Raw genomic sequence first — 16,371 nt, forward strand, 5'->3', positions numbered from 1 at the left:
TCCCAGAAATACTGAGGTCAGAATATTTTTGAAAACTTCGGGAAAACAACAACATTTTTTTCTCCAAAAAAACTTACAAAGTGCATGTGACTATCAACCCAGAGTGACAGGCAAGGCTAGAGCTGTGAGGGTCCTGAAGCTTATGCAACTGGGGGAGACTCTTTAAGCAAACAAACAAACAAAATGACCCTAAAGACACATTATCAGTGACCCTCCCATGCCTGAAAGCCTGTTCTGGGGAGAAGACTGGAGCTCAAGAATGTCTGCTCCTTTGAGTTGATTTGGGAAAAAAACCCCAAATCATTCAAGAGTACTAAATAAAGGACATATTCACTGACAAAAATCTCAATTAACTGAGCAAATTTGAATTTGAATTTTTCCCTTTAAATCAAAATCAGAATTTGAATATAAAAGTATACTTATAAAAGTATAAAAGAGTTCAGACAGTTTGGAATGAATAGATCCAGGGTTTACCTGCAATTCTAATTCTAATCCTGAAAAACAAATATGAAATTAACCTCTGGATCTTCTCCCCACTTAACTTTTCAGAGCCTTTAAAGGCTTGGCTTCAACATACAAAGTTCTTCAGAGAAACTTCCAAAGTGTCCCCACTCAATCTGCCTACCTGGGGCCCGTTGCGGTGCTGATTGCTAGAGGCTCTGTTGCATCATATTGAATAACTTTAAAAAACTGAATTATTTATGTCTACCTATTTCTGAGAGGCAGGAAACCATATGTAATACGTTCCTTCCAAATATCATACTTGTTTTGTCCAGTTTGAGTTCTATGGCATAAGGTTAAAATCTGTGTGCTGATTAAAGTTATACACAACTTGTAAATACTGTAAAAACTAACACAACATTGTAAATCAACTATACTCCAATGTAAAATAAAAAGTTAAAAAAAGAGAGGGTATGATAGAGTGACCTTTTGACATTATGCAGGAACATTGTTTAATAGGCCCACATGATTGTTTACTTACCTAGAAGAATGCACCCATGTCTGACTTGGTCATTTACCATTTGACTGGAGTTTAGACGCTGAAATTGATGATTTCTTTTTTTTTTTTTTTTTCAGGTACATATGGTAACTACAAAGGTTGTATTGCCCTGTAGGACACTGATCAGTTTTTTTGTAACCTAGCAATCTCATTCTAATGTTCTTCTATAAATGCCTGTAAATTCCTAGCTTCTCAAAATGCTCTTTTACTGGATTAGTCATTAATGAGTTTATGATTCTTTGGCATGCATTTGTTCTGTATTTGTACGTGTTGTGTTTTTAAGTTTTTGAAAATAATGCTCTGACATAGAGATTGCACATGTCTGGTAGGTGTACACATAACCTTGTGTGATAATACATGTGCTTAGTTTGAGTGTTGCTTTACAATAAATTTCCTTTCTGGTTCATTAGAAACTTTACTTTTCAATAATAATATAGGGAGTCTGACTCGCCATAAAAAATAAAAATATTCTCCTTAGTTTCCAGGTAATGGGTATTTTCAGTGTACTGATTTGAAATAGAATTGAAACATAAAGTACTTGAAATTTTGAGTAGTTTAAAGTTGGAAACTGTATAATTTTTATTTAAATATATGCCCGTTTAATGGACCAGTTTAAAAAAAAAAACCTCCCTCCAAGGCTGTTAATCACAAATGAAAAAATGATATATTTTATCTAGGCTATGGCTTTTATTAAGTTTTTACTCGGTAGTACATCAGGAAAAGATACTCATGGAGGATGTGCTAGTGATAGCTAACTCATGGAGAGAAACTTGAAAAAAGTTTGTTTTTTAAACTGGCAAATATGATCCTTTCGGATGAGTCATTTTAGGGCTATGGTAAATGGTGTATCAGATATTTAAATTGATGTGTTCCTAAGTTGTATCACCTGTGGTTCCATCTCTGGCCTTAGTGGCTGTCACCTGTGGAGAAGGAATTTGTATGCCACGTGTTCCCTGGACCACTGTGGGAGGAAGGGGCTGGTGAACCTTGTTTGGAATCAGTGGCAGTTTCGATAACCTCAGAAGCCACTTAACGCTGTGGCGTAGACCTAGGGTCCCCACATGCTCCTTTCAGTAGCATCTCATTACTTGGGGTGTTCGAGACCCAACAGAGGGTTTCTCTGGAGCTTAGGAGCAAGCAGTGACATTGCTGCTTGGATGATGCAGGAGCGACCTGCTGCCTTGAGACATAAGACCAGGTGCCACCTGCAGTTGTCAAGGTTGTAATTAGTTTTTATTTTAACATTTATAAATCCTCAGGCAGCCAAAGAGCTTGCTAAAGTGAAGCTAAATACACTCTTCCTCGGAGTGGTGAATTGGTGGGAGAAGTGGCAGAATGAACCATGTGTGTGTACGTATGTTTGTGTGTCTTAAGGGAGGCTGGTTGGGTAGAGAGACCTGCCGAAGGAATTAAAAACCACTGTCAATAGCTGTAAGAGAGGCACAGATTGGACTAGGTGACAATCCAGTTATGTGGGATTGAGCTATTTCTTACTTGTTACCATGCAGAACGGATATTCTCCACTTTGGATTTCTGAGCATGTGAGCAATCAGGAAATACAAAGCCATCTGCCCTGACCCAGTTGAACCCCAGTTGAAACGATTGCCTTCACGTGTCGGAGGTGTTTTGTGTTCTAGGATATTGCTGTGCAGCCACCGTTAGAACCAGCAGCACTTCACCTGCCTCTGAGGCCTTCCCAGGTCCTGGTTCCTGTTAATACAGTTCTAAGGAATGGCTGGTAGGATTTTGATTTAAAGGCGAGTAGAGATAATAAAGGGAATCTGATTAGCATGCGAAAATAATTCAGTAATTTGATTCAGGTCAAAGAAAGTAATTTTAATATAAACTTCTATTATGGAAGAAAATATTTTAAGAACTGTTAACTATTTTAATGTCTCAGATTTGGCTGATGTAAGAACAATAATATGTTTCTATAGACATCTGTTCAAATGTTTGGAGATGATCAAAATTAAGGATTTGTCATATAGCTTTACGTTTGCTGTGTCTTTGATGATTAGAAACTTGAGAATAAGGACATTGCTATACACTAAAAGTATAATAATACAACATAAAAAGAAAAATATGGCTGTGTAATGTCATCAAGCTGGCTAGCTGCTGTGTGTCTGTGATTCTTAGGCTTCTCTGCAACGTTGTGTTAACTCATGGAAGTTTTCTTTTTTTAATTAATTAATTTTTGGCTGTGTTGGGTCTTCATTGCGGCACTGAGGCTACGGGCTTTCTCTAGTTGCGACCAGCGTGGGTTACTCTTTGTTGTGGTGCGCGGACTTGTCATTGAGGTGCCTTCTCTTGTTTCGGAGCATGGGCTCTAGGCGCAAGGGCTTCAGTAGCTGCGGTGCGTGGGCTTAGTTGCTCCGCGGCATGTGGGATCTTCCTGGACTAGGGATCGAACCCGTGTTCCCTGTATTGGCAGGCGGACTCTTCACCACAACTCCACCAGGGAAGTCTCGATTCACGGAAGTTCTGATAAGAAAACCTGTGAGCCTTGACATTTCAGAGCACATCCTTTTCTATGGTGTGAACCATGCCGTCATTGCGAGGGGTTAAAAAAATTGGGGGACTGAAAGAGGATATGTTGACTATAGAGTTTAGTTAAGGTATGTATAAGAGAGTTTAAGGGAGCAAACGCCAAATTACTCTTTGCTTTCTTAAAGTGACAAGGAACATTTCTGAAAAATATTTTTTCTGGCATAGAACACAGTAGAATTGACAGATCTCAGAGTCAATTACCTATTAGAGGTAAGTCAAATGACCTATTTTGAACTATGGTACAAGGTTAACAAACATAATATTGATTTTCCAGTTTAGAAGAATAACTTTTGGATCATAATTATTTACTATTCTTTTGTCATGATGAACTACTGATCTATTTTAAGAAACCTGACAACCTGATCTTTGGGAGACTTGCATCGCTATGGACTGATTTCACTTGTTCTTCTTCTAAGTGATAGGATTCATTCGTTGGAAGATAGGCTGCATGTTTGCCTAGGGAAAGTTCCTTTTCTTCATGAATATTGCTGCAAGGTGAAGCAGGAGTGGGGAGATACATCCTGCAGGCTATTGCGCATTTGAGCATGAAAAGGACATATGCTGTATCTTAATCACCATCCCAATTCCCTAGGGATGAGACTGGCTTCCCCACCCTCCCAAGGCCTCCTTCCCAACCCCCAGCATCAGCATGCCCAGAGCCTTCATGAGCATCTTCTTCCATTTTCTTAGATGGAGGTGATGCCGAATGACTTCCTGGGTTGACTTGCGTGGATTTGGCCAGCCAAAGAGGTGTCCTTCCTCCTTCACTACTTCCTGTGGGATCCATCCCCCTGAGGTCTTCCACTGTTATTCCATTTCCCAGGTGTAAGAGGGACTGAAGTGGGAGGATGGCAGTGAGAATGAAAAAGTGACACTGCACACAAAGAACACTTTCAGGACTCAATGGTTGTTTGATTCTATGTGGAGTAATAAGAAATGGGAGTGTGAAGGACTGGGGTATTGGCAAGTGACTTCAACACAACGGGGAATTGTTGGTTCACATCATTGCATTTCAGGCGAGGTTAGATCCAGATGAGGCTGTGCCATCAGGATCAGCCTCTCTTCATGTTTCCGCTCTGTCTTCCCAGTGTCAGCCTGATGCTCAGGCAGGAATCTGCTTGGTAGCTCCATGTCCAAGGTCGACCTTCCTAATCACAGTGGTAGAGAGAATGCTTTCCTCTATTTGGACTTTGGTCCTTATTACCCTGAAGCACTAAGCATGTATTTATTTGTTTATTCCCTCAACTCAAGCTCCAAGAAAGCAGAGACTTCCTCTTTCTTTTTTGTTGTTATTCCTACTTCCTAATCCCCAGAGCCCAGGGATGGTCCTGGAAGACAGTGGGTTCTCAATACATATTTGTTGGCTAAGTAAAAAGGTGAATGATTCTCTTTCCCCAAACAACCAGCAAGATCCCCAGATCTGACTTCCACAGTTTTGTCTGTGTTGTGACTGCTCTTATCCAGCTACTGTGACAGGAAAGGTTGGCCCTCATGACCAGTGGTGGAGCCAGGAAGTGATTGCAACTTGATCCTTGACCAGGTGCTTTGACTGCATCACTTTGACAAGAAAGCAAAATGCACAATCCATTTAGGTAATTAGTTTAACATCTATTATGAAAAGCACTAGCTTTCAGGCTCTTACTGGCTTTCACTATATCCATAAATTTGACTTAATGAGTCCATTTTTCTTTTCTTTCTTCAGAACTGTTTATCTGATCCAAAACACCTTCCAGTGGATTTTCTATATGTAAAACCTGTTTTTTAAATTAGTAGATAAAACTACTGCCTTCAGAATTTTGCCTCGAAAGCAACAGGATGCTTTCAACAATCTAATGTAAATGCAAACCACTGCATTCTTAACTAAAAGCCATTCTCCTGGGTATGGTGTGTGCTGCTGTTCACCAATCTCTGCTAGATGCTGCCTGAGGTCCCCCTTGCTTCTACACCCTCACACATTCCCCCTGCAGCTCTGATGCTGCTGGAAGGTCCGGAAGTTCCTGCACTGTATTCTAACTGGATCTGTGCTCTTACTACAGACTTGGGGTCCCTACCAATCCACAGCTGCATGGTGTTTGCAGGCAAGTGGGGGGAGAATGGTCCACTTACGTGTGTTACCTGCCCTCTGCCTACAAGGTGAAACTCAGGGCTGACGGGGTCCCTCTGAGTTTCAGAGTTTGGTGAAACAGATATTCTAGAGTTTCTTCCTGGTTCTCCTTCTCCCTGGGCAGGCCACACACATGTGCTTTGCCTGACAGAGCCCAGAGCCCATGGCTGTTTTGGATTCTGGTTTGATTCCTTAGAAAAGGCCAGGAATCTGGTTCATGTCAGTGTTCTCCAACATTTCTATCCTTCTCCTACTCAGTAAAAAGTTTTCTGAGCATGAAGATCCAGTGTGTATATTTATGCATTTGCAAATTAAATGCATGTACTATGGTTCTGTAATTTATATGCAAGACAAAGATTATACAGATATAGGAATTTTAAAAGAATGAGATGAGGAGGAATGCAAATGGAAGTTCTAACATTTTCTTCCTGCATTCTAGCATACTGTCTTGTCCACTCTGACTGGCGGGCTTCCCCATCAAGAAGTCTCTTAGTGAAACTCCATGCCGCTCAGGTGAGGGGGTGTGTGGGGACATGGGGGCAAAGCAGGGATGGTACTTCCAGGAACTGGATTTTGTGTACTTTTGCCTTCAACTCTCGAAATCTGCATGGATGACCTTGAATTGCAGGTGGATTCAAGATTCAGAGAGTTAATGTTTTTCATGATGGAGTTCTATCCAGAGAGGTGGATGTGGATCACACTACATTGCATTGTTTTTCCTGGAAGTTTCTTTCTCTTGTTATTCTTTTCCTTTTAAGCCATGCTATGATGAAAAATAACAGACTGTTATCAAAGAAGGGTAGTATACTCTTAAATACTTTAAGTGGCAAAACGAATTTTTTTTTTTTTTTTTTTTTTTTTTTTGCTAAAACAGTAATACGTGCCATAACCTCGTGGTGGTGGAAATAATTTACACTAGGTTTATCATCTGGATGATCTATGAAAAGGATTCTTTCACACAGGTTATATGATGTAGCAGAGGAAGCATTTGGTCTGCGTCAGTTGTGGAAAGCGAATATCTGTATGGTTTGGGGAATCCCTCTCTGTCTCAGGGTCCCCATTTGTTCATTAGGTGACCAGACTACAGAAGAGGCCACAGTCATTTTTTGGTAATGACTTTCCTTCATCATCCTCCTTCTCCTGTTCCCTCCCCACTCCTGCTCTCCTCCTTCTCCTCTTCTTCTTCCTCACCTAATCTCCTTCATCTGAAGTCCGCAGTAAGTCCCCAGACAGACAATGAAGGAGGGCTCTAGGGTGTAGGGTGGTGAAAGGCAGGGTCATCTAGGAGTAAATAGAGGGAAGGAGCAGCACCCATCACTTTGGCCAAGTTGTAGTTCCTCCTTCAATTATGGACAAATCTTTTAGGTGGTATCCTGGCCATGGCCAGCAGACCCTAGACCTGCCTGTCCTTCTTGATCTACTCTTTGCAAATCCTTTCATCAGATAGCTTTGGAGGAGTCCTTCCAGTTTTAATAGACTAAAATTTATGTACTTATTTGTGGGGCAAATGTATCTCAGCTGCCTACCTGAAGTCCCCACCTTTTTTCTTCTACTGGGAAAGTCCAAGGAAATGTAATGGTTTTTCCAGAAACTGTTTGTGCCGGTTGTTCTGTTTACCCTCATGTTCCATTCCATGAGGGATGAGAATGGCCATAGAGCCTAATTTATAAACCGCATATCCTATGCATCCCTTATATAAAATTATTCTAGCCCACAAATCTTAAAAAAAGAATGTTAATGCATCCCATCCAGAGGACCAGCTGAAGCACACACACACACACAAATGCTTAGACCAAAGAGCTGTGTCACTCAAATTTCTTGTTATCAGGATGAGATGAGGCAACTGTGTTTTCCTATGAAAGATGCCAGTATTTCCTAAGTCCTCATATATTTTGTTGGGAATTACATTATTTTATAATGCCTCTTACTAGAATTTAGTTTTATCTCAAACACATAGTTTAGAAATATTGGCTTAAACTTCCAAGAAGAGAGTGTCATTTTCATGAATGTGAGATGTTGTAGTTGTGGGTATCTATAGGAAAACAACGAGCTAGTCTAGTTAGTAAATACTATTGATTGGCTATTAGAGGACATCTGTGGCTACTTTCCCAAGTTCTGTGATTCAGTAACATAAGAAAATGTCACAAAGGGAGCACATTTCAAAAAATTAATAGCTATGATTTTGTAAAATATTTTACAGCCTGAATATTTGTTTTTCTTAATTAAAGAAAATACACAGGGCCCTCACATCAGCTCACTCCTCTCTTTTGAGAGAAAGGACCATGACACTGTTACCCCACAGAGTGACCTGAGAGACTTAACCAGACATAATACTTGACATCTGTACATTATCCAGTTTTTACCATGTAAAGGGCAACAGAATTTATGACCAATGAGAAATATGTAGTCTCAACTGAGTGCAAAATTTGGAAAGTATTAGGCAGACAGTGAGACCTCTATTATTATTATAATAGAAATGCTGATTAAAGATATACTTTCTTTAACAGATGTTAAAATGCCAATTCCCAAGCGATATGAGGTAATATATATTTCAAGCACCAATTAAGTGACATATTTTCTAAGATTTCAAAATTCTTTTAAGCAATGTATCCTTTTTGTAGCCCTATAATAAATAAATAAAATATAAATTTCCTGAGTCTTGGAAAATGCACATTTCTTATTAATTATATAAAATATGAATTCTTCTAAATGGTTCAGAAGTTTAAGTTATCACAGGTGAACATTAGGATTTTTTCACGTTCTAGAGACATGCATACCATACAACCATCTTGACTGTACTACTGTATTTTAAAAGGAGTAAAATAAACAATATCATTTAATATTAGGCAGTTAAGTACAAATATGCCAGATAATGTAGTAGAGATATTGCCAAAAATCTGTCACATTTGTGAATAAGCTTCGTGTGTCTGATAAGGTGGCTCACTTCATTGAAAAATAAAGCAAACCTCACAAACCTGACACAAGCTATTCTGTGCGAAATCCCACGCCATCTGCACAGCTAGGAAGTAGGGGTTAGATGCCTCTTTGCTGGTTCATTTCACCATGGATCCCACTTGCTGTAGGCCTCTCTACATCATGTTTCCAAAGGAGAGAAGTCACTTTGAGTGCAGGAACTTGTCCCCAGCAAAACAAAGCATGTGACCCCCTGATGCCATTTGACTGAACGATATTTAAAATTGGACAAAGATTTTTCCCTCATTAGATGCTGGCAGAGTTTTACTTCTTTTCAAAGTCTGTCATTCTTTCAACTGTGAGTCAGAGCTCAAGCTAACTAAAACCTGTGAAGGAAAGGATTTTGCGGGTTTTCATGGGGAATCTGTAATTCTTCTTTTTCAGAAGTAATTAAAAACTACACAAGAATTTTCTCTGGGGGCACTGGTACTGAACTCCTCCTGCACCTTCAGTTTGCTACATGGCTTGGGATCCACTCAGAGCCGGCTGGTGGCTCAGGCTCATTTGAGTGGGTGTCAGGCTGTTGTTTGAAGGGTCTCTGTGGTCTCGCTGGGGCGCTGGGCGCCTGTGTGTGGACTGCATGGAACTGTGTGCAGGTCCCTTGAGATTTCTCTTCTCAGCGAGGGCTCTGTATAAGGCTCCTGTGAGAGGTCTCTGTGAAGTCTATGTATTATCTCTGAGAGGTCCCTGTGTGGGGTGAGTGTGGGTCCCCGTGTGGGGTGAGTGTGGGTCCCCGTGTAGGGTGAGTGTGGGTCCCCGTGTGGGGTGAGTGCGGGTCCCCGTGCGGAACCAGTGTGGGTCGCCATGTGGAATCAGTGTGGGTCCCCATGTGGGGTGAGTGTGGGTCCCCGTGTGGGGTGAGTGTGGGTCCCCGTGTGGGATGAGTGCGGGTCCCCGTGCGGAACCAGTGTGGGTCGCCATGTGGAATCAGTGTGTGTCCCCATGTGGGGGGAGTGTGGGTCCCCGTGTGGGGTGAGTGTGGGTCCCCCTGTGGGGACTCTTAGTGGGGGGCCCTCCATTGCTGGCCTTTCTGCACCTCACAGAAGGAGAAGGGCAAAGGGACTTGCAGCTTCTTGTTTCTTGCTGCTCTGTCAGTGTCCCTCTGTGTCACTTCTCCCGACAGGTGCCTTGGGCGTCCAGCACCCTCAAACCCAGCACTCACCTCTTGGTGCCCCTGAGAGGACCCGGCAGCAGTCAGGCTCAGGGGCCCCGCTCTGTGCCAGCCTCTGCTGAGCTCTGGAGGTTGTGCTGTGCTCTGGGTCCCAGCCCCTCCCAGGGCCCCTGGCTGTGCCCCCAGTGCGGTGTCGGCCCCGGAGGAGGGGCCCAGAGGTGAGACCTGGCTCCAGGGAGAAAGCACAGCACAAGCAGGCCTGTGGCCGCTCCCCCTCAGCAGGTCCTGGTCCCGCATGTTGGGGTCCTGACAGGCATAGGGCAGGGCCATTCAAGCTGTCACCTGGATCAGGGGACCCTCCTGGAGCAGGACTCTGCAGCACGGGAGTGACTGTGACACAGAGCCCCGGATTGCTCTGTGGAATTGCTCCTGTCTCCCTGGTTTCCCGTGTGGACGGGCCGGGGAGGAAAGCTGACGGCACCCTCGTTCTCCGCAGGTCACTTCCAGCCCGCTGGGTGACACATCCTGTCTGCTGGCCTCTTCCCCCTCCAGGCTCTGGGGTGAGCAAGGCTGACAGCAGGTGAGACTTGCTACGACCCCAGCACAATCCCTGAGCCTGTGAAGTCCCACTTGTCCCCTGGGGGCCTCCTTGGGCCACGCGTGTAGGTAAAGGTCACAGACTGCGAGTCTGTCGTGAGCTCGCAGTCCTGTGAAAGTTGATTAAATACATTGTGGGGAAGTGAACCTTCCTTGCTTGGGGGCTCCACGGCCTCTGGGAGCCTGGCCCTCCGTGGAGGAGCTCCAGGGGCCTTCCCTCTGTCTGGGCTCTGGGAGCTGGAGTAGGGGGAGAGTCTGGGCTGGGGCCACCATAAGCCACTGGCCCCTGACTTCTTTTCTCTGGGCCTGTACACGGTGGTGGGACGCCAGGGGCTCCTTGGTCACTGCGCCATTTATGGGCGCCTCTGCCACTTGCCTCCTTCCCCTGCATCCCACCCTGGGGCACATGACAGACAGTGAGGTGACTGCACACACAGTCACACCCCTGCTCGTTCCCCAGGGGGCGGTGAGCACTGTGAGTAGGGCTGTCCTCTCCTCCGGGGCAGGGGTGGACGGCCCTCGGTGGCCTCCATGCTCGTCACCTCACACCCTCAGACCTGGGAGTGCGCGGTCCTCCTCCTCACCGCTGCTCCAGAGTGTGAGAAGGACAGAGGACGGGTGACGCTCCCGGCCCACCTCAATCCCAGCTCCATCGGGGAGAGAAGGAGCTTCCAGGGCAGGCATCATCTATCCCCACCAAGACATGGGGGCAAGGTTTCTGCCACGTCTGGACTCTGGGCTCCCTCCTTATTCTGACATGTGAACTTGTCTCTGACACTTTCTGGAGCCTGAGGGGAATTTCAGCCTCTGCAGACCCCTCCCCTACAGTCCCACAAGTTCAGGGTAGAGAGAGAGCAGGAGAGGACTGAGCCGGTTCCTGAGAAGGGGGAGGTCTTTAGGTTTAGTTCACCTTGACACGTCCTGAATGCTGTTGCTTGTTTCTGTAATGCTGCTATTGTGGAAACTTAAATGCAGTGAGGGAATTGAGGTGAGGATGGGTATTCCATGCTGGGATCAACCTCCCTCCATGGCCCCATCCCATCTGGAAGCCAAAGCAGGCACCTGGGAAGAGTGGACCCTGATCCCTTCCCTTCCCCCCAGCAGGGCACAGACAGAGGCCACCACCTCTCATGAGAAGAAACATTTATTTTGGGAAACAAAAATTGTGGTAGGAAGAAGCCATTAACACATAGACAATGTGTTAACATGAGAAGAAACAGGTTTTCTTTTTATGAACTGCACTTTTTCTTGCACTGCTTTCCTACCGGGAGAGGCATGAGAAGCACGCTCTGGTTGACCAGAGGGAACACAGATGGCGCAGGTGGCCTGAGTCACCTGCCACCCTTGGTCTGTGCTGGCAGGGTCTGACTGGGGACTCCAGTTCCCTGGGTGGGAAGGCCAACTTGTCGCCCCTGCCTCTGGTATGCTTGCTGTTGTTAAGGTAGCTGTGGTCCTTGCGGGTGGCTTGGTGACTGTAGGCTGTATCTTTCAACACTCTTCTCTGTTCTGAAGAGGAGAGAACCCTGTGGTAGTGGGAATGCCCCTCTGCTGGGGCCGGGAGCTGTTCTGGGTGCTGATTTAACTCTGAGGCACAGAGTCCTTGGTGAAGCCCCAGTTTGTCTACTAGGGCCTGTCCAACAGCTGTTCCAATCGCCCGAGGATCAATAGCCCTGCTCTCTACAACAGATTTGCCTTTGATTGGCTCCTGGTGGTGAGCAGTGGCTGATACAGGCTTGCCTTTTTGAAGGGATTCTTCTGTTCCTTTGCCTTTTTTATTGCGGCTAAGATACTGCAGAAAGCGCCTTGTCCATTTTTTGCTTTCTGGTGAAAGCTCTCTCTTCTCTGGCGAGAGCTGGGGGTGTTTGCTCCCAAGGGACTCTCCTCTTTCCCTGACCTGAGAAGCGTGGCTCATCCCACTTGCTTGAGAAGCCTTTAGTGCTGAAGACCTTTCTTCATACTCTCCCGGTTTGGGCCTCCAATCGTCCTCCCTCTCATCAGTTGGGGCAAACATCTTGCTCTGGCTGTTCATTTCTTCATCCTCTTCTGGTTTGAGCCTCTCACAGACCTCCCCATCATCAGTTGAGGCAAACTGGCCCTTACACGGGTCCCTAACCTTTGCTTTCCTGGGTTCCTGTTGTCCCTGGTTGCTTCTCGTTTCTTCGTGTTCTCCTGGTTGCAGTCTCCTAACGCTCCTGCACTCCTCAGCTGGGGCAAGCGTCTCGCTCTGGCTTCTTGTTTCTTCATGCTGTCCTGGTTGGGGCTTCGTGAAACCCCTCCACTCCTCAGCTGATGCGAGCACCTCCGTCTGGCCCTTCATTTCTTCATGCTCTTTCGGTTGGGGCCCCTTAAAGTCCCTCCGCTCCTCAGTTGGGGCAGACATCTTGCTCTGGCTGTTCATTTCTTCATCCTCTTCTGGTTTGAGCCTCTCACAGACCACCCCCTCATCAGCTGAGGAAAACTGGCCCTTACATGGGTCCCTAATTTTTGGTTTCCTGGGTTCCTCTTGTCCCTGGCTGCTCCTCATTTCTTCATGCTTTCCAGGTTGGAGCCTCTTAGCGCCCCTCCGCTCCTCGGTTGGGACAGACATCTCGCTCTGGCTCTTGAATGAGTCCGTACGTGTTGGGTTTCTGAACTCCCGCGGCCCCCGGCTGCTCCGTTCACTCGCGTTGAGGTCACATGGCACCGCCTGGAACGCGGGCGCGTCCTCACTGGCACGTTCCCTCTGGGAACCGGAAAGAGACCTATGAGAAGCCAAGGTGTCTGCAGGAAGGAGCACATCCGCGTGAGAGTCTTGAAGGAGCTCCCCAGTGGCACGGCCTTGAGCCACCTGTGTTTTAAGGCATGGCTCCTTTGGATGTTGGGCAACTGACTTTGTTGGTAGTGACAGGGTTTTCCTAGCGGCTGGAAACCCCAAGACAGTCCCATTCTCCCAGCTTCTGCCCATGAGGTTGACTGTGGGCATCTGATAAGGCAGTCTGCCCTCCTGTCCAGTCAGAGGGGCCTCTGAGGGCCCATAGCTGTCACCAGGTGAAGTCTTTCCCAGGGCCCTCTGGATTTCTGTATGCTCAGGTGAGGGAACAGGGAGGGGACTCACCAGGGTGGGAACTGTTGCTTTTGTTATCACTTTCATTCCCTGATGGGGCTGAGGTTTTCCCAAGAACTTATTAGCAAAGTTGGCTTTTGAGTGTGCCCCAGATTGCCAGGTGGCAGAGGGGGAAAAGGTGGACCTTGGAGAGGACAAGGGTTGAGCCCCACATGGCTTGAGATTTATGGGCTCAAAGGCCTGTTTGGGTAGGCCCCACCTGTGCCTTACCCGCCACCTTATAATATGTGCTTCCAGCATCTGCCGAATGCTTGGACTGAGGAAGGAAAGCATACGGGAGGAGTTTACACAGGGTTTCCAAGACTTCAAGGGTGCTAGATTTCTGATTTCCTCGTGAGGGTGGGGCTTAGGAAAAACACAGTTGGCAGCAAGGCAGGATTGACACACAATCACAGGGATCAAACCTTGATTAATCTGCGTCGACTTTGTGCTCAAATGGGCTTTCAAGATTTCTTCTAGATGTTTCTTCTCTGGGCTACTGGGTAAACAGTTTCCAGAGTCACTCATCAAGGGCCTCATCAGGTATCTTTCAGACTCCTTTTCAGAGTTTCTTTGCAGAAACTTCCCTGGGAGCCTGGCCCTGGAGGAAGCTTTTGAGATCCTCCTCAGACATGGCCTTAGACCCTTGCCGAAATCCTTCCCTGGTTGAAATTGCATTTGACCCTTCCTATGGGATCTCCTAGGGCGCCTGGACCTTATCTTCTGTGGGTCCAGTCTCCTTTTGCCTGTAAAAGCAGAGGGCTGCCAGGGTCCCTGCTTGCCCTGTGCCTGATAAGTCCTTAAAACTTGGCACTGAGAGGAACTCAGTTCCAGAGACAGAGACAGGTGGATACTGAGGCACAGGCCCCTCTTGGTTTGATCTTTGATGAGCCTCTTTTGAAGATGTTGCTTCTGGAGATCAGGGCCAATTAAGTCCTCATGATGAATAGAAACTGACCTTTGGGCCTGAGAGCGCCCCCTCTCTTGGGGAAGGTTGAGACTGAGTTGGCTAAAGCCTTTCTGAGATCTTTTGACCACAGAGGATGAAGGCTTCCCACTTTTCAGTTGCTTCTGCAACAAGGGGCATTTCAGACATTGAGTTTCAGTTGGGATAAAATATGGTGTCTTGTTCTGAAATGTAGGACAGTCTAGTCCACAGGTACTCATCTGGGGTGGAGAATAAGGTGGTCTGAATGGGAGAGAAGATGGGAGGTAGGGCTGGGCCTGGATCTGAGCCAGAGGTGGGGACTGGCACGGAGGCAAGGTTTGAGTGAAAGGCTGGGGTGGGACCCCCGGGCAGGGCAAGACTGCGGCCTGGGAAGGGCCTAAAGGTATTCTAGGTTGAATTGAAACTGGAAAGCCATTAGAAACTCCACTGAATAAAACAAAGGGTGCCTGCTGTTGAGTAGAGCTCCTAGTAGCCACCAGGGGCTCGCTGTGCAGAGAGGGGTGACCCCAGTAGAGCTGGGTGTATGTCAGTTCCAAGTGGTCCCTCAAGACCTCGGAGTGTAAGAGCTGCCGAGGACCGGGTAGCTGCTCTGTTTTGTCTTTCCTGTTCCAGAAAGATTGAGGGGTTGTGTTGTCCTGCTCAGCACCCAGTGATTTCCACACATTCCCTAAAGTGTTCAGGTGGTAGTCTGAGCTCATTTGTTCCGAGAATGACCCATCCTTTTCTTTCCCCTTATGAATCTTTAGTTCTACTTTCATGGTGATTAGAATCTCCAGCAGCTTCTGGACTTCAGGGTTGACAAGTGAGGGGCTACCAGTCTCTACCTGCTTGTCTGTGGGCTCTTCCTGGAACGGGGCCCCTGGTGGCTGGTGGGACAGGTGTTCTTGCCGGGACTCACTCTGTGATGAGGTGGGGAAGAACAAGGTCTTGGTAGTCTTCCACCAGAAGGACAGGAACAAAATGGGATAGCACGCGAGGCCAAGACTAAAGATGGCTGCGATGGTAGATGCCAAAAAAGAGTTACCTGGAGGTGAGCTCTTGGCAACAGTGCCAAGGGTGATTTTCTTCAAGTTGGATTGGTCTTGAGGTTCTTTTGACAGGGTGGAGGCCACAGGTAAAGAACCCTGGGTCAGAGGAGCCAGGGCAGCTGATGGGCACGTGGCAGGAACAGCCTCTTCTGCAGGTTCCCTGCAGGGCGGGTGGGCTCCAGCAGACGCTGCTCTGCACACCTCACCAGGGGGGTCTTGATAGGAGAGCTGATGAGAGCTGCCCTTGTCAGGGAGCCTGCCCAGGTGGCTTCAGGAGACATGAGGCACAAGCTGCAGCCAGGAGCGCCCAGGGCCAGGAGGGCTGGGCAGGCCAGGCAGGGGTGGGCACCTGTGGCCCACGGCCCTCCACGGCCCCCATGCTGACTTCACAGTGCTCCTGCTGTCCCTTACCCCAGGGCTTTGGCCGTACCCCACCCTCAGCGCTCCCCCTCCCAGCTCAGCCCCAGGCTGCCTGCAGCCCAGGTGTCACACCATAGGCTTTGGGTGGAAGAAGAACCCAGGAGAGAAGGGGAAAATTCTTTACCTTTGTAGACGTGAAGTCAGGGCCCGAACCTCTTCCAGGCAATCTCTGAAAACTGGAAAACAGCAGACTGGGTCATGGTGGTGAAGGCAAGGGCTTAGGGGGTCTTACAGGAGGCTAAGTGCTGTGTCCCTTTAAGGGGACACCATTGGGAGATTGGAGCCCGAGCACCAGCGTCCAGGGCCACATGATCCCTGACAGTGATGGCGAAGCTCATGAAAGGGTTTATCATTTACAAAGTACTTCCATATCCATTACCCCTTGCTGCCCTCCCATCCTCCCTGTGGGGGACAATGGGCAGGGGTCACATCACAGAGGAATCTGAGCAAAGTTAAACAACTTGTCCACGGTCGGACCTGGAGGTCCCACCTCCCAATCCAGGCGCTATTGGTCCACTGTAGCCCACACACCCCTGCTGGGCCACACCCTTTTCCGGGCC

At 47.1% G+C, this 16,371-nt stretch overlaps 1 protein-coding gene across 14 annotated transcripts in view; it reads left to right on the forward strand.

Moving 5' to 3' along the window:
- LOC103015218 (dihydropyrimidinase-like) overlaps window positions 1-16,371 on the forward strand; it is a 99,013-nt gene that overhangs the window by 38,164 nt on the left and 44,478 nt on the right. For 7 of the 14 annotated variants that reach the window (XR_009006903.1, XR_009006898.1, XR_009006901.1 and 4 more), the window contains exons 2-3: window positions 6,091-6,164; window positions 10,232-10,315. The exons of 3 other annotated variants lie outside the window; for them this stretch is intronic. Coding sequence is in view for 3 of the 11 variants with exons in the window: in XM_057539515.1 (XP_057395498.1) it covers window positions 6,091-6,144 (54 nt within the window). In the remaining 8 variants the exon portion in view is untranslated. Of the gene's footprint in view, window positions 1-5,326; window positions 5,382-6,090; window positions 6,165-10,231; window positions 10,316-16,371 lie in introns of those variants that run through there. 4 more of the 14 variants (XM_057539515.1, XM_057539516.1, XM_057539517.1 and 1 more) reach the window with 2 other exon arrangements.

This window comes from Balaenoptera acutorostrata, unplaced genomic scaffold (assembly GCF_949987535.1).
Source record: "Balaenoptera acutorostrata unplaced genomic scaffold, mBalAcu1.1 scaffold_534, whole genome shotgun sequence".
NCBI lineage: Eukaryota > Metazoa > Chordata > Mammalia > Artiodactyla > Balaenopteridae > Balaenoptera > Balaenoptera acutorostrata.